This window comes from Bombus terrestris, chromosome 14 (assembly GCF_910591885.1).
Source record: "Bombus terrestris chromosome 14, iyBomTerr1.2, whole genome shotgun sequence".
Classification (NCBI taxonomy): Eukaryota; Metazoa; Arthropoda; class Insecta; order Hymenoptera; family Apidae; genus Bombus; species Bombus terrestris.
The window spans coordinates 6,501,375-6,518,685 of record NC_063282.1 but is presented as its reverse complement, the minus strand read 5'-3'; the positions used below and the strand labels follow the sequence as shown (position 1 = coordinate 6,518,685).

The window sequence follows — 17,311 nt, the reverse complement described above, 5'->3', positions numbered from 1 at the left end:
TTAAGAATGTTTTTTAAGAATGATTCAGAACTGTTCTTTTTTCCTGTATCTGGACGTAAAAGTACAGAAACGTAAAGTTACAAGTAAAGGTCGATCAACTAGTTCTCCGATGTAGCCGGTTCAGTCGATGCAGTTTTTTGTATAAGTATTTGCGGTCCTTTCAGTAGTATCGTGTGAATAGCTGGCTTTCGTAGAATTGTATTACTTTCCGCTTTACTCTTCAGAAGTAACCATTGTTGGTAATTATTGTAATAATATTATTTTTTTCTAACATTTTTTTTAACATTATAATTTTTATTAAAGTTACGCAAGAATCTTTCGAACATCTGTGACATTTTATTTCAGTTTAGGTTTTTAATTATCTTTTATTTTTAGATTCATTGATTGAACAAAAATGACCATTTTTCTAGTCTAGTACCATTATACTTTTATAGTATTTATACCGAAAATTTCCGTTTATTTTATTTTAAAAAATCTAGCAACATTAAAATATAATCGCAAATAATATGCAATGGAGAATTGGAATTCAAGAATCTCGCTGAATAGAGACGAGGAAATTAGCGGAGCAAAGAGAAAAAGACCTTAATGGAACATGAATAACATTATACGGACTATTTAGTACTCATCTTCGTAAAAAATATCATTTTTCATCTCAAGTACGTATCACATAAATATTATTTTTACAGGATTATCTTCAAGCAATCTTATATTACGCGTTTACAATCTAAAACGCGTTTATTAGTATTAAAAAAAGATATTAACGTTGTCCGTATGTAGTACCCAATTCTACTTTCCGGTTGATACATTATAAACATATGGCTCGTTAAAGAAATCGAACTTTCTTTCACCGCAACTACGCTAGTCCTACATGCGTGGGCGTAAAGGCCCGGTTTTACGTGATTTCGTAACAGCGACAGACCGATTTCCAGTATCAAAAAGCATTTCATGAAGATCCCGCAGACCTTCGGAGTCTCGTTCCCTCCTTATCCTCTCTCCGTCTTTCAGAACGCCTTGTATAAACAGACGAAGCATGGTCGCACGTGAACATCGCTTGTGAAATTGCTAGTGGTTATGCTAAACAGCTAAGAATGACAAACAAACTACTTTAAAGATGTACAATAAATCCAATACTATAGAACATTGAATAAAGAAGATCTAGATTTGGTAAGCCAGAATATCATATTCATAAATCTAATCATTAATATTATATTTTTTCGTCAAAATACAGTCCTCCTTCCTAAGATTACGCTTTCGATGATATCTATTTCCAGATTTCTTTTCTGCATTCCTACTTCTTCTTGATTCTGTATCCTATTAAATCAACCCAGAGAATAAATCATAAATTGTAAAATCATAGAAGATTTCGCTTGCCGCGTGTTCTTCGAGTATGCGCGCCGGATTCGAAAATGCCGCGACACGCTGTCTTCGATTTTGCTCTGTGAGTGATCTCGGTATCAGGCCCCTAGTCCGAGTAGCCTGGCCAGTGGACGAGAAAGACGAGGTTGACGGGCAACGTCAAAGAAGCGGGCAACCTGTAACAGTGACGATTCGACGATACCTGTCCTGGACTATGAGAACGAGGCGGATAGCTACGGGAGCAACAGCGGCAGCGGTGCAAGTGGGCGTAAGGGCCGGGAGAGAGAACGTCGTCCCGTGTTCCATACATGGCTATGCTATGTGGAAACCGAGAGACACAGAGAAACGGACGCACCGGCGGAGTCCCCACCGTGTGGACACGGCGGAGGCGACGTTTTCTCGGCACGAGTGCCCACCGCATGTTTCGTGCACAGTGTGTGCTAGCACGACGTCGTTGTATGATCGTTCTTCTTTTTCGTTTACGACAATACGATTGATCGTTTAATTCAAGATCTCTCTGTAAGAGAGAACGAATACGGCGTAAGTAATTCGTTGGTATAATTGCGAAAGGACTAAACGCGAAACTTCGAACCAGCCCGCATCAGAAGATGCACTCGCGAACACGTCACTGGCGTGGGTGTTACCGTTCCTTTCGTCTATTTTGAATAAAAAAGTGGCAGACAGCGTGGTCCAGAGCAGAGACAGTTTCGAAGTTGAAGCGGGTCCGCGCCTATGGCCGAGTGACAGCTCTCTCAGTTTGGCGAGCGTGCGATTGGTCCGCCTGTGCTTACTCTCGGCGTTACGTGTGTTGCCTGCGTGCAACAGGCAACGTGGGTTGGATGCGTGAGTGCGCCTGCGTGAGTGCTACGACGTACCAGCCGCGTGTGCGTGTGCCGCGCGCGAAGAGAAGCCGCAGGGGCCGCAAAACCCGGATCAAAGGGACACATATTGCCATAGGTACGTGTATATATGTAGAAACCTCTGACAATGAATTTCGGAGATGCTTCTAATCCCTAGCATCCCTGTCCTGCGGCAAGCAAGTACGTCTTCTTTACGCTTTTATTAATCCTTAGTGTATTATTTCTAGGATTTTCATTTATCCATTGATGAATTAAATTAAATTATGAATTAGTACAAATGAATTGATGTTGGAGATTAAGAAAACAAGCGTATCTCTAATTAAAGCTTTAATTAGTTTTTTAATTTTATTTAATACTCTACATCCGTGGAGAGTATTCCAGTAAAGTTGATTGAATATACAATGATTGAAAATACATCCAGCGACTATTAAATTCATTCAATTCATGGTACGTTAATTTTATTTTTGACTCGACCAAGCTGTATCCTGAAAGTTCTATAAAACTTGTGTGAAGGTTCAATTTTAAATTAGGATACCTTTAGTGATATATGTATATGTATATCCTTTAAAAATTCATGAACGGAAGCTATAATATAAGCGAATTTATAAAGTCTTTTACGATATTCGTCGCTATATCTGTCTCCTGTTTTTCGATGATCGTTTTTAGCATCCCACGAAGACGAAAACCAGTTTCACGTCCGGACACGAACGTTGGCGAATCGTGATACGAAAGAAAGAAGGAATCGCTCAATCGATGATCATGCTTCTTCGACGTTTCTCCCGGAAAGGTCACTGTCTTGGAACATTATATGTACAGGGATACTTATATCCAGTATGTCCATCTCGGATCATTCTCCTTCTAATTTATCTTAAATTTTAACTTTTCTCGATTGTGCAACAGCTACCAACCAATGCAGTATTTTCATCGTAAAAAAAGGATACTCGTTAAAAGTGCTACAACAGCCTTGTCTCTTAATGCGCCTACATCCCACGTTTTACCTGGCAAGTTTCTATCATTTCCATTCCTTTCCTCCCTGAGTGAAGGGTTCTTTGCAGAATAGAAAATTATTATCATGATCTTTCCTGTTTAATATCATATTTTATGCTCGTTCTCTTTTAACAGTTGTTTCATCTACGAGCTTTCTGTAATTTTTTAACACGTTCGCGTGCTGCTTTCTCCGTAGCCAACAACCTGGCCCTCTTCTTACCGAGCGGCGTACGATTTTCAAATTTCGTTAGTTCAGACAACGTTTTCACTTGAGGAGGCTCATACTTCAACACTTCCTCCATAATCTCCGACACGGTTAATGGTTTGATTTTCAACGTGATCCTTCGATGAAGATTTAGGACATTTTTCACCGCGTCTCTTATAAATTCCAACGGAATGCCCACGGACATCTTAGCCATTGAGGAGACATCGATGTTGCGATCAACTCCGTGATACTTCATCAGCAGATCTTTATAAAACATATACAACGTGTTGTAGTCCGTGAGAGGAATCGTTATGAACTTGTCGTGGATCTTGATGAAGGGTCTTGTTGCTTTATATGGCTCCGAGGAGGTCGTGAGAAATAGGATCTGAAAAATATATTGCGTTCCGATGTATCGAACGGCCGGCAAAAATTCATTCAGTAGTCTTTCGAAAGCAATTAGTAAACTGTGGATTCTTATACCAATGCATATCTCTATAACACAATTAAAAGAACAGGACAGAAATTTGTCTCATTTGTTAGATATTTCAATATAGTATTGAACTTTGGATATTTGATATATTTTTACATATTTGTATATTCTATGCATTTGCGTATTTTGAAATTTTCTATAAATGTATAAAAATCCGCAGTTTAGTAATCAGACTTGTGTTGCGTGAAACAATAATCCCAAGCAATTTTGTCTTTTTTCTTTCGTTCTAATTGCCAACATAATTATAGCGTATATCAGTTTTGTGTCGTGGAATATTCTACGCCAATGAGTAACAGTATCTATACGGAACCACCGACACTCTAAATCCTACGTTAACTCGGTACCACCTACGTTCCGGTCGTTCGGTAGGAGGTGTTTCATTGATGACCAGGTTCGAACGATCGAGACGTTTGGGAAAGAGAAAGAGGGGAACCACCTGGCCGGCATATTGAGGTGGTTCATTCATATCGGAGAAAGAGTCGAAACAGGAATATCAAGAATTTCATAAAGTGGGCGCTACCAGATCACCAACTTTAACATTCCTTGCCAGTTTAGGTGAGGCACTGTGTGTAAGCTCGTTTGGTTGCGAAACCAAAGTATTCTTTTTTTCTTTCTTTCTTTTTTCTCCCAGGTAACGACGGGTAAAATACGGAAAAACACCTACACTCTATCGAGATAATTTTCTATTAAATTGCTTACCTGATCGCCACGCTTGATACTTTTCACCAATTTAGGGTAGTATATAGCAAATCGTTTTGGGTTCAGATATTTGTCCTCCTGAGGTACTTGTTTCAACCAAGGTCTTTCACCGTTCTCGATGAAAATCACAGAAGGGGCGTACGCTCGAGCTATACTCGAGATCATATTGATTAATTTGCGTTCGTTCTTTCGTCCCGTGTACTTGTCTACCAATACCGTGGGCGACATATCGAATAGCAATGCTCCAACCTTTATTTTAAATTCATTAGCTTATTAATTCTAAATTGTGGATTTACTAACATCGATCTTAAAACGTTTTAGACACTATTGAGCTAAAAATGATGGAAACCTCGGAACAGATTGCGTTCACCAAAAAGTTCTTCCCATGTCGAGCGAAACCATAGATACAAACAGCTCGGATTAAAGGCGCGACTTGATGAATCTCTTTCGAACTGAGGGGAAGCACGCAATATTCCATGACTACTTGTCTAATTTCACCCATTCGATGCTTATAATCTTGTAGTTCACGAGCTGCTTCATAATTTTGATAGGAAAGATCACCTATCCAATCCTTGAGGGATGCTCTGGTATAGTCTCTAATGATGTTAGCTCTGACCAATTCTTTGAAATTATCTTCCACTGTTTCATCATTCACTGGGGTTTTTTGTTTTTTGTTTTTTCTAGCTCTTCTTTCTATTTATTGATTACAATGAGAATTCGATGGTGTAAAAGAAGAATTGATTTTAAGTATGTTGGTTTTTAACGGTAGAATTGGATGTCTTTTCCAAGTTGTTGCTTATCCTCAGTTCAGGATTACTAAAGCTATAGAGTCTACATGCCTACTGCCAAGACTATAAAAGGGATAGCTTAATGCGTGATGTCTATGTTAATGAGTAGTTTTACCTTGATTAGTACCCTATATGTAAAGCGTTTTCTCATTGTGCAGTTTATTTGCCAATATTAATTTTTTATTTGATATTGTATTAAATTTAATTGAAGTAACTTACTTTTGTCAGTAGGTATATCAAGTTTCCGTTTATCAGCCGCATAGTCTTTTTTCAGTGCTGCATTTAATTTTTGCAACTCCAGTCTCATCAACTCATCGACTATTTTCCTCATTTCCAATTGAAGTTCGTAACAAAGTTCGTCCTTGATCAAATCGTGGTATATCTTCTCTCGATGATCATCCGAACGATATCGAAAGCTCCAGTTATTAATGAAGTATTGATTGGCTTCGTGAAGAAGAGAGAATGTCTTCGTTTGTGGTATCAAAGGCTGGTATTTCTTAGGTTTAGCCTTCGTAGCCGGTGTTTCTTTCGCTCCTTTAGACATTTTCTCCGCCAGATATTCCTGAGGTGTTAAAGTTTGTCCAGTTGCGATTAGCACGCTGCCACCTAAATTTGCAGCTGGGTACACGTAGAAATGTCCTAGTTCATCGTACCATAATATGAACCATTCTCGAATCTCGTCAGATATATCCTCCACCAAACCAGGACCTCTGATTTTCCATAACTTGTAATATTGAAGCAAATATCAAAATTGAAAGTATCGGGGATTGTTATTAATGAATTTTGAGTATTAGTGTTACAATCTCTTCATCATTAATCCCCGGACGAAAGCTGGATCAGTTCTAACTCATGTAAATATTTTTTATTATTAGTTTCCAAGTTACGTATTTTTATGGCATAGTGTTATTCTATCAAACATGGTTGATTTCATTTTTTAATCCCGATGTCTCCTTTGTGTCATTCTTTATTGTTAAGAAATGTCCTAAGTTTAAAGAAAATATGAAAGAACCGTGATTGATATGTGTAATTTCATACTTTAACTTTTTACAAATGATTTTCTACGACTCTTGAAAGTCTTTCTGTATATCGAACAATATTAAGACATAACAATTTAAGAACCGCAGTAAGATTAAACAAATTTAACTGTAGTATAAATAAAAAAGCTTTTCAGAAGACCCTTCGCTTTATCGCAATAAAATAAAATATTGACCGCTCGTGATCCAATGATCCAACATTCGCTGGGTGAAGAAGTTAAAATATTAATTCGAAAGAAGATTACTCTTGCTCGCTCCTTCTCTGACTCTTTCGCGATTCTATCAGCAAACACCGGCATTAACGTCAATTTCTTTTGAAAATTTTTTTTATCTTTCTCAAAAACTTCTTGTGACTTCCAGCTAGGTATCGTCATACCTAACAATTCTTCCGTACGCGCGATCCGATTTCTCATCCTCTTCCTCGCTGCGTATATTCTCCAGGCTCGCTGTATGGTTTTCGCAGCATTCTCGTACGTACTTTTGTGCAATTTTTTCGACACGATCATTCCCGCCTGTACTTTCCTACCATAATCGTACATTCGTTGTGCTACGATATTATGACACTTTTATTAAAATTATTAACCGTAAACTATAATTTATTCATAGAATCTTCACCGTCTATTCCAGCACAACGAGCCACTCTTGCTCTTTCGTGAGATTGAATAAGCAATATCGCTGCCAGCATAGTTCGTTCAGCAGCTTCTTGAGCCTCTTGAGCTTTTCGAGCCGCTATTCTTTCTGGTGATTCTTGGATAGGCGACGGTGCTGAGGTTTTTTCTTTAACTCTTCTCCTCCGCAATTTTGGCGCGTCTTCCTGATATTCGATCGTCTCCACTACATACTCCTCAGGAAGTACTTCGCTCTCAAGTTCTTCGGGTGCTATTTAATATAAAGTAATATAAAAGTTGCGTGCCTATGAAATTGTATGGAAATTATGAATGCAACTGAAGAAACGGTATTTGAGCAGAGAAGATTTACCCTCGAAGTATTATAACAAGAAGTTTACATTAGAAATTATATATAAAGACCAAATTTTTATTGATTCTCTGGTTTTTATATCACTTGGTGGTTAAAAAGAAATTTTAATGTGAAATAGTTGAAGGAGAGATTGATTTGATTCAAGATATAAACCTTTTGAAAATAGATGATGTTATGTTAGTTCAACTTTTTTATTAATCCGCATAATTAATGTTAGTAATACTTTTTAAATGTTCAAGGGTTGATAAAGACATATATTTCTGACATATATATCTTAAATCACTCGTATAAAAGACGGGAGAAGTTCTTTAAATGCCTCATAAATGAATAAAAATCCATAGTATACTTATTTCATTAAAAAGTATCGTAGTAAGATCGAGTAATTTTATAACTTTTGTAAGCGTCTTCCATCAGTTTCTGAATACGTTCTCTACGTTGTTCCACGATGTCTTTACCCGACGCGGACACAAGAATTTCCACATCGTCCGGCGTATACTTAAATTGGTTCATAAAGTCATCAGGCCATCTGAACGGTTAGTGTTAATATATACATATACATATCTTCTATTACATATAAACGATATAAAATGAAATTACTAAACTGATAATCGTTATAGTCCAAGTTAACGATCTCTCGCTTGTATTCTAGCATTCGGCCGACCGTACAATCCAGAACCCGTTTTATCAGGTCTCGTTTCTGCGTCTGAACCATTTGATCATGACAAACTATCAATCTCTTGACCAAATTGCGATATCTGAAAACGTACTCCATCAACCTCTGCGATTTGCAAATAGTAAAATTACATCTGACAATTAGACCAATACCTGAGATACATTGGAAGCAGCAGATTCAATACATGTTGTCTATTTTTTGTATTTGTTTGCTGTTGCAGTCTTCGATCCAACTCTATCAACTTGTCTAGGTCGTTTCGTGCGATGAGCCATAATTCAGTATAATAAGCATGAGACATTGATTTCAGATAGTTTTACTAATAATTTTATTACATGAATTTATTATTAGATTATTGTTTGTTCATGTTGGAAGTTAGACTGTAAATTTTGAAGCGATCGAAAGATAAAGAGTTGGGTTAATTGAAACGGATGATTGTACTGGAATGACAAGACGGAAAGTTATAGGACGAAATTCAGTCGACACTCGTTGCGCCATTATTCGTACTCATTTCTTTTCTATATAATATCATGTAAATAATATATTAAGTGCATTTACCGTGGTCAGAGGGATATTGTTCTATGGTTACATGAATTTTTAGAAATAATTATATTTCAGAATGCTGTGGACGTCTCGATGCTCCCTAATCTTATTGTTAACAACGATAGCGTCTTGCATGGACGCAACGATAGATGGTTTCTTGGAAGATGAAACGACCACCAACGCGATCTCTACGACCACCTCGGCACCAGTGGTCACAACCATATCTAGTTTAAATAAAGTCGAAAAGGCGATGGTTAATTCGTCAAATGCGGTAAAAAGCCAGGATGATGAAAATATTCAAGACCCGACCCACGCATCCTCCTCGCCTTCTTCTGACATGGTTTGGGAGTGTCCAAATATTACAAAAGCAGGCGTTGAGTGTTCTTGCGACTTACCACACACGTTGAGATGCACCGGTGATAGAACAACACTGCAGGTAATTTTTATACGCGCGAAATACTTTATTTTATATGCATATATGTGTATAATATGAGTCGATGAATTATTTATTTAGTAATAATTGCATGTATGTTTAACTAAATCACACAAAAGTTAAATATGGAAGTGCAATTTTTTTTGTTAAAATTTATAGTTTTATATGTCTCGCAATTATAATATAAAAATCTTCTTCATATCTAAGAACATCTGTTGCGGCATGAATCAAATCCATCACAGATTTATTATTTTTCTATATTATCGAGGTCAGCTGTTTTTTAACCACCCGCCAAGCAAGCGTAGGTGTATATACTGCCAATGAAATACAAGCCGTGTGTATTGTCCAAGAAACCATTGTGTAGCCTCTCTTCTGTCTCGTACAAGTTCGTTGCTTTGCGTTGAATGTCCCGTTACTACTAGTTACCTCGACGAATATCCTGTCTCACAATACCTTCACGAATCAAATGTCTCTTGTTATGCAATACAGAATGACTAATTAAATTTGTCACGAGATTAACTCATTCGAATAATTTGTATCCATGTTACGAACCATAGTAGAATTATATTATACGTTCAATTAAATTAAATATTTAATTATTTAATTGGAATATTTTTTTATGCAGATTATCAGCAAACATTTGAGATTCAGTCGTCCAGGAACGATCTCCTTATTGGATGTAACAGTGACAGGAATCTCTTTGCTACCAGCGCGCTTTCTGGAAGATGTTGCTTTGCACGGACTCGTTGTTTCTACCGGAGAATTGAGACGCGTCCATGAAAACGCTTTTATTGGTCTTGTAACACCTCTTCAAGCCCTTGGACTTCCGAACAATTTATTAGATTCTGTACCTACTGCGGCTTTGTCGCATTTGGTCGGCTTAGAAAGGTTGGATCTATCTCAGAATAAACTAAAGATGCTAGAAGCTGAGTCTTTCAAGGTAATTAAAATTCTTTAAAATGATATATATTTTAAATATGTATTTTAAAAAATTACTAAAAAAATGCTAATTGTGAACTCTGAACTGATCAATAGAGTTTATAGAAATATACATAAATATTTCAGGGATTATCAAACCTGACATATTTAGATCTATGCGACAATTTATTGTCACAATTATCGCCCCAAGCTTTCGCTGCAGTACCTTTGCTACGCTCATTGAGGATGCGTGGTAATCGTTTAAGCGTATCTGCTCTCTCAGCACTCAGAGGGCTTAAAAGTTTGGAGGAGCTTGATCTGTCTAACAATCTATTATTAGGTCCAATGGGTCCAAATCTTCTTCCTCAAATGCCACGATTACATTTTCTTACCGTGTCCGAAAACGAACTAATAAATGTACAGCAAGGAGCCCTTGGGGGTTTAAGGAATTTAACTTATCTGAGCTTAAGCCATAATCAGGTAATTCATGTCCGTGAATATTAAATACATTAGAAAGTATATATCTTGAGGGAATGTTTCATTTTTGCATTTTATATAGATTGATGTACTCGAAGATCATTCGTTTAAATATTTATCGACTCTTACCAGACTGGATTTAGCAAATAATCGAATCGTTGCGGTATCCAGTGCTTCTTTGGCACACTTGGAAAGACTAACAACACTGGATTTGACTCATAATTTTCTGCGATCTCTGACTGCTGACTTAGTCGTACCACTAAAAAGTCTTCAAGATCTACGTCTCGATGATAATGATATCACAATGGTGGCCAGCGATGTACCAACGTCCAAATTACGACTCACAAAACTTTCTTTGGCCGATAATCCTTTGAATTGTGACTGTACGCTTCTAGAATTCGCCAACTGGTTAAGCAACTCCAGCTTGAACGAGGAAGATAAATCTTCGGCGGTCTGCGCAACTCCACCCGCTTTGGAAAATGGTATACTGACACAAGTCTCTCCCGGTAGTCTCCTTTGTGGAGAGCCGACACCACCAATCATGACCAGACTGCCTTTAGCTGGTGCTCAATTAACATTGAAAGAATTTCACTATGATAAATCAACTGGTATCAATCTCTTATGGCATGTAGAACCATGTGCAGAACAGTATACATGTGATAATTTAATTGTCTATGAAACCATAGGTGACAGTGAGGTTCAAACAGATTCTAGTTCTCTTCATTGCGATTCTCGTATGATGAGAGATCCCTGTTCACTCCCGGTTGCCATACCTGCCTCATTACATTTACAACCAGGCCATAAATATCGCTATTGTGTAGTGCTTCTAGTACCAAATAGTTATGATGATGTTTCTTTAGGTTTGGGTTGCAGTGATGTAATTACATTAGAAGAATCTAAACGAGAGTTACAGCAAGATCAAGAAACTACAGTATCAGAGTTTTCTTCATCATTAGATACTAAAATAACTGCAGTACATGTAAACGTATCTGACCAAGGCTTCTTGCATGTCGATGTTAGTTTATCAATCTCAAAAAAGTCGAATCTGCCTGAATGCGAACTCTCTGTTATCGTTTTTGACGCTGAATCTGCGGTGCATAAACAAAAACTGAATTGCAGTTTAACGTTTGTAACATTAGGGGTATTGTTGCCTGGTCACTATAAAGTTTGCGCAAGTCTTGATGATGTCAATGAAGAAGATGTTATTGCAAACTTTGTAGATAACCGAGATAGATTACGCTGCGTCGAAGTGCAAGGGTTCAAACAAAATATAGAGCTAATTGTTCTAGCGATAATCGGAACTAGTTGCCTTCTTTTAATCACAATTGCAGTAATTGGTAGAAGCGTTCTCAGAAGGGTAAGACATCCTAGGATACAGACACAATGTTTCCTGCCAGCACAGGAATTTGAGATAACTCATAAAGCACATTACATTAAATTACTAGCTACAACAAAAGTTTAATTCATTTTCACCGAGTACAATTCCGTTTCCCATTTTGTAAATAATTACAGCTTATTTGTTGTTGACTATTTAAAAATGTTGAAATCGAATTTTTTTGGTTGAAATGAAGAATGTTGTATTTGATCTTATTGTATAAGATTGTTTCTATGAGCTACTAGTCATAAAATCGATAATTTTAAAGAGATTAATAAATAATAAATTGTAAGAATTTTAAGGATAAATAAAAATACAATTAAATAGATCAGAAAAGTGGTATGAACGGATGATTATAGTATAGTCTAAGAGTATTTAAAACACCCAGTTTCTACACTGCCATAATAATTTATACTAGCTAATAATATATGATCAAAAAGAAATTGTATGAAATTAACATCTTAAATAAGGAAATATGATATATAATAACACAGTTAGTTCATACAGTTTTCCAATGTTTTTATCGTTCGATGCTTGCATACATATATGAAAATGTAAATATTTTTTGTAAGTTTCAAGGAATAAATTTATAACATTTTGTATTGTACAGCATTATTACTGAATGCTTTTCGTTGTAATATATTATTAATTTTAAAATATATTACATTCTGTAAATAGTTTCGTAAAATTAAAATGTGCAAAAATAATGTGTGACTTCATTTTAAAATATTACATAACTATTATTATTAATTCCGTAAAAAGTTGAGTGAATTTTGTATGAAATAAATTTTAATTTTACACAAGCCCATATTTTTACTTATATTTGCAATTGAAATTTTTTCAATCATTAACTATAGAAGTTAAAAATTCAAAACAAATTATTTATCAAAAATTATGTAATCTCAATATGATAACTTTGAATTAAAAAGTAAATCATAGTTTGTATTTTGTAACGCAAGATGACGTTTATGTTAATTTTTAACGCATTAGTGCACGTGTAACCATAGAAATCTCTTAAATTAAAATACGTGTATATAAATTTTTCTTTTTATAATTTCAGTTCCCATAATTTCTTGTTACGGTATGTATATAATTACTTATTCAGTTAAATGTTATTTCATTATAATACAATGAAAATCGTTTATTGTTTTCAGTATCGTTATCTACTCAATATGAATAAAGACGAAAAAATTCAATTGTTACGTGATGCAATCGATATTTATCCCAATTTTCCGAAGCCTGGCATTATATATCGGTAAATAATAAAATTATATTATTTAATTAATATTGTATTTTTTGATGTATTAGGGTTATATAGTTAATGTCAAATATTATCATGTGAAAAATTGCATGTGTTCATAAAGTAATGTTATTGTATTTTGAGCTTTATTATATATTTTCAGAGATATATTTGGAGTATTTCGCAACATTGTAGCATTGAGAGCAATGAAAGATTTAATAGTGGAACACATTTTATTTTTGGAAGTTGATTTGGTTGTAGGTCTGGATTCAAGAGGTTTTCTTTTTGGTCCAATCATATGCATGGAATTGGGAAAACCTTTTTTACCAGTTAGGAAGAAAGGAAAACTCCCAGGAAACGTTGTGCAACATACTTTTACTCTTGAATATGGACAGGTTCATATATAAAACAAAATTTATAGAGTATTGTAATTATGGGTATATTTTACTTTAATGTTACTTTCAATATTATTTCTGGGTTTCATTTGTACAGGATACTTTTGAAATACAAACAAAACATATAAAAAAAGGTACAAGAGTACTTATCGTAGATGATTTACTAGCAACAGGAGGTAATTAATATATAATAACAGAAAAATAAATATCCTTAGTATTTTACAAGTAGAAAAATGGATTTTAATAATAATATGTCCATAGGTTCTATGCTAGCTGCAATAAGTTTAATAAAATCAACTGGTGCCGAAGTGATTGAATGTTTAACAATAATTGAATTAACTGGATTAAAGGGAAGAGAAAAGCTTGGTGTACCTGTTCACTCATTTGTTCAATATGATTAATCTTTCTGAAGTAACATAAAATGCACAATTTTTTATTTAAAGGCTTTAGACAATACAAAGTGCAATATTAACATTCTTAAACCAAGCATTTAAATAAAAGAGCATTTTTATAACAACAAAACAATATTTTTGTAAAATAAGTCTATATATAGAAAAGTTTTGTTATTTTGTAATTCAATTTATGAAGATACGTCATAATACTTACAAATTATAAATATTGTATAAAAATTTTAGTAAATATTAATTAGTAAATCTCAACAGAGTTCTAACTCCTTAACCTACGATTTATGTTCGAGAATTTACGTTTGGTCCGATCATCTATTATGGGCTATGCCCGTAGAAGAGGTTAAATATTGTATAACATCTTTTTGCATTAAAATCTTTATTTCCGCAAGCATGATACAAAAGAAATATTAATTCTTTTATTACAATCTTTTTATATGTAAAACATGTTAACTATTAACTACTCTTGATTTTTGAGATCTTAAAGAACTCAAAAAGCTTTGTACTTCATATTCTAATTTGTCCACATCTTCTTGTAATTGAAAATAACGTTTTGTTTTACCATTTTTCGAACATACAATATCTTTATCACTTGTACTATCTAAATTTAAATGCAAGGTATCATGAAATTGATCACAAATAGATTCGCAACTAACTTTATATGTTTCTGCTGATCCTTGTTCTGTTGTTCTTATTTCCCAATTCGCATCAAACAATTGTTGTTTGAAACATTTGTGTGCCTCTAAAAGAAACGAATTTGAATTCCTACAATTTATATATTGCTGTAATGTTTCAAGAATATACAGTTCTACCTTTTAATCTTGTTTGATTGATTTGATCCATAAAAGCTTTTGCTTCATGTTCCAGTCTATTTATTTCTGCAATTTCTATAATTTTTTGATTGCATTGACACATAATTTTTTGTTTTTTCTTTAACTTTTCTAATTCGAGAACAGAGATTTCATCTGTTAAAAATTTGGGAAAATCATGTAACATAAATGGTGGATATGGCCCTTTGGAAGGTAATGTAATTACTTCATCCCTAGAAAACATAATGTATAATATAGTGCTTAATATAACAATACAAAAATGTTGTTACAATTAAAAGAAAATTGCTTTACCTAAGGTAATGGCTAGGATGTATTCTTAATGGTAAATTATTATCAAGCTGTTGAGCAACTTTTAGTAATTCATGTGCGCTAATATGACCTTGTTTAGTAAAATATCTTTTAATATTTTCTTGTGCTTGTAATGAAGAAATGATAATTTCACGGGAACATATACTGTATGCAACAATACTCATCAATAGAAGTGAAGGTTTTTTACAGGATATTAGATTATCCCATAAAATTAACCACTCAGGACCAGATAAGACTTCACTCATACCAGTCTTTAAAAGAGGCCATGCATATTCACTAGACGTTATTCCTCGTTCACAAAAAACATTTAACAAGGATGGGTCTGCTTGTAGAAGAATATTTTCTATTATACCTAACACATTTAATGGTGGTAAAGGATGATATTCAAACCACTTTTGACAATAATTCAATAATATAGTTAAAATGAGTTCAAAGCCAAGTAGTAGATCTTTCTATAATAAAAATAAAGCAGTTAATTTCTCTTGATGTGTCATCTGTTTCAATATATTATGAATATATATTATATATTTTATTACCTGAAATATAATAAGAAATGGAAAAACTAAATTTGGTAAAAATGAACATTGTACTAATAAAGGACACCATTGTATTAAGCAATGAACAGTAGTCATTAATAACATATGTTTACTTCTACTTGCTAATGGATAGTTTTTTAAAATGTCTGAAGTGAAATTTATACTAGCAGCTTTATTAGCCAACGCATTATATGAACATTTATTAGCTGGCAAATTTAAAATAGTCGACCATATTAATACTCGATATTTTCCAGGATATTCTCCATATTCTTTTAAAATAAGTATTAATCTTTCTAAGCGTAATTCGTGTTTAATGTTTTGTCTAACACATTGTAAGTGATCATATATTCCATGTGCAAGTGGTCTACATGGTTCTGTTAACTTTTGCAAAGATTCACATTTTTTTGAAAATAATTTCTCACTAATTATTAATTTCAGATGACCCTCCTTTTCTACATATGCTATATACCTGCCAGTGGAAGAAACTGCAATTTTTTTTATTGGTTTGGTAATTTGTAGAATATCAATGACACAAGACTGATTCAAATCAAAGAAGTAAAGATTAGGGCCTGATAAAATACATGCCATTATACTAATTGTTCTACTATCCAAAGATGGTACAAGTGATAAATATTTCATTCCAATAAAATTTTCTGGCAAATTTAAAGTTTTCATTAAATTCCAGTTACACGTATTCAGAATAGCAATTTTATTTTGAGTGCTAACTATAATCATTGCTTTTCCATTTTGTGTAAAGACAAAATCTTTAATATTTCGTATTCCAAATATCTTTGCATCGATTTTAACATTGTTTTCTAGTTGATTGTAATTCCATACTTGGAAAGTATCATTGTAATAGAGTACAACAATGTGTCCTAAGTTTGAAAAACTTGTCTTTTTTATTATAAAATTTTTTGGACAAGCTCTTAATTGTTGAGCTTTATTACAGGAGTTTAGACACCATATTATAACTTCTTTATGTGAAGAAGTTAAACAATAATTTTTGTAAAAAGAAACATATACTGGGGGTACCTTATGAGCAATTAACAAGCAAAATTGAGAAACATCTGCATTTATTCTCAATATTTTTATGTCAGCTGTAGCAAGACCAACTAATATTTCAAGTTTATTTATGGGATTAAATGTCACGAATGTTGTTCGTCCGACGTTTCCTAATTTTTGATAGGAAGGACAATTATTCATTAGATCGATGTAATATAAATATCCTGCTGTATCACTTGCAATAAAATGTTCTTCAGTCCAATCAAATGCTATATGCGAAAAATTAACTCTTGATGGACATTGTATCCTTTTAATTGCTTCTGGTTCAAGTTCATAACTATTACTATCGAGTTTTCTTAAATTCTGCCATTTTCTCTTATACATTATATTAATTTTTAAACAATAGATAGTTTCATTTCAGTATCAATGATCTTTAGGTTATGTTTACGTTGAGAAATGTCAAACATGGCATTAATAACATCATCCCCGTTCTGCTTGTTTGAAACTTTCACTTGACAGAAAGAATTAAGAAAAAAAAAAAGAAAATTGGTGATAAAACTATATAATCATATAATCAAATTATTTAAAAATTGTGCTTTTTGTATCGGATTATTTTCTATTGTCACATGTATATTGTAGATTAACTACTAACTAAATAATAATTATAATTGCTTAATTCTAAAATATGTCTTTATAGTATATTATATGGTTTTTTAATTTGCCGCTTTGAATTTGTGAAATATTTTTGTTATTTCCTACGTCATTAACTACGTAGTGAGTGA

General features: G+C 33.9%; 4 protein-coding genes across 4 annotated transcripts; 2 read left to right on the top strand and 2 right to left on the bottom strand.

The window, feature by feature from the left end:
- Positions 1-8: 8 nt before the first annotated feature.
- On the top strand, positions 9-12,661 carry LOC100647314. The gene is made up of 6 exons (XM_048412002.1): positions 9-1,164; positions 1,272-2,313; positions 8,686-9,046; positions 9,669-9,983; positions 10,109-10,441; positions 10,521-12,661. Exons 3-6 carry the CDS (start codon positions 8,687-8,689, stop codon positions 11,898-11,900), a joined length of 2,388 nt encoding a protein of 795 aa, XP_048267959.1. The 5' UTR covers positions 9-1,164; positions 1,272-2,313; position 8,686; the 3' UTR covers positions 11,901-12,661.
- LOC100647277 (IQ and AAA domain-containing protein 1-like) lies at positions 2,536-8,381 on the bottom strand. Its single transcript, XM_003400814.3, has 9 exons — positions 8,223-8,381; positions 8,000-8,152; positions 7,790-7,923; positions 7,035-7,298; positions 6,665-6,966; positions 5,605-6,109; positions 4,947-5,290; positions 4,598-4,846; positions 2,536-3,793 (listed from the first exon to the last, which is right to left on the bottom strand). The coding sequence occupies exons 1-9, from the start codon at positions 8,366-8,368 to the stop codon at positions 3,344-3,346; spliced, it is 2,547 nt and encodes an 848-aa protein (XP_003400862.1). The 5' UTR covers positions 8,369-8,381; the 3' UTR covers positions 2,536-3,343.
- Positions 12,662-12,754: 93 nt separating the features above from the next.
- Positions 12,755-14,107, top strand: LOC100644417 (adenine phosphoribosyltransferase). The gene is made up of 5 exons (XM_003400715.4): positions 12,755-12,894; positions 12,968-13,068; positions 13,217-13,448; positions 13,546-13,624; positions 13,710-14,107. Exons 2-5 carry the CDS (start codon positions 12,986-12,988, stop codon positions 13,847-13,849), a joined length of 534 nt encoding a protein of 177 aa, XP_003400763.1. The 5' UTR covers positions 12,755-12,894; positions 12,968-12,985; the 3' UTR covers positions 13,850-14,107.
- A 107-nt stretch (positions 14,108-14,214) lies between these two features.
- On the bottom strand, positions 14,215-17,311 carry LOC100649897 (TBC1 domain family member 31). Its single transcript, XM_003400676.4, has 4 exons — positions 15,528-17,311; positions 14,974-15,443; positions 14,665-14,894; positions 14,215-14,594 (listed from the first exon to the last, which is right to left on the bottom strand). The coding sequence occupies exons 1-4, from the start codon at positions 16,911-16,913 to the stop codon at positions 14,302-14,304; spliced, it is 2,379 nt and encodes a 792-aa protein (XP_003400724.2). The 5' UTR covers positions 16,914-17,311; the 3' UTR covers positions 14,215-14,301.

Excerpts from the sequence above, each read along its gene's own strand:
- LOC100644417 (XM_003400715.4), top strand. The coding sequence starts at position 12,986 with ATGAATAAAGACGAAAAAATTCAATTGTTACGTGATGCAATCGATATT. Across the intron at positions 13,069-13,216 it reads AAGCCTGGCATTATATATCG|AGATATATTTGGAGTATTTC; the intron begins GTAAATAATAAA and ends ATATATTTTCAG. Across the intron at positions 13,449-13,545 it reads TTACTCTTGAATATGGACAG|GATACTTTTGAAATACAAAC; the intron begins GTTCATATATAA and ends TCATTTGTACAG.
- LOC100647277 (XM_003400814.3), bottom strand. The coding sequence starts at position 8,368 with ATGTCTCATGCTTATTATACTGAATTATGGCTCATCGCACGAAACGAC. Across the intron at positions 7,299-7,789 it reads GATGGAAGACGCTTACAAAA|CACCCGAAGAACTTGAGAGC; the intron begins GTTATAAAATTA and ends TATATTAAATAG. Across the intron at positions 6,110-6,664 it reads CAGAGAAGGAGCGAGCAAGA|TTATGGAAAATCAGAGGTCC; the intron begins GTAATCTTCTTT and ends CAATATTACAAG.
- LOC100649897 (XM_003400676.4), bottom strand. The coding sequence starts at position 16,913 with ATGTATAAGAGAAAATGGCAGAATTTAAGAAAACTCGATAGTAATAGT. Across the intron at positions 15,444-15,527 it reads CATTTCTTATTATATTTCAG|AAAGATCTACTACTTGGCTT; the intron begins GTAATAAAATAT and ends TTTTTATTATAG. Across the intron at positions 14,595-14,664 it reads CAATCAAACAAGATTAAAAG|AGGCACACAAATGTTTCAAA; the intron begins GTAGAACTGTAT and ends CGTTTCTTTTAG.
- LOC100647314 (XM_048412002.1), top strand. The coding sequence starts at position 8,687 with ATGCTGTGGACGTCTCGATGCTCCCTAATCTTATTGTTAACAACGATA. Across the intron at positions 9,047-9,668 it reads GTGATAGAACAACACTGCAG|ATTATCAGCAAACATTTGAG; the intron begins GTAATTTTTATA and ends TTTTTTATGCAG. Across the intron at positions 10,442-10,520 it reads TGAGCTTAAGCCATAATCAG|ATTGATGTACTCGAAGATCA; the intron begins GTAATTCATGTC and ends CATTTTATATAG.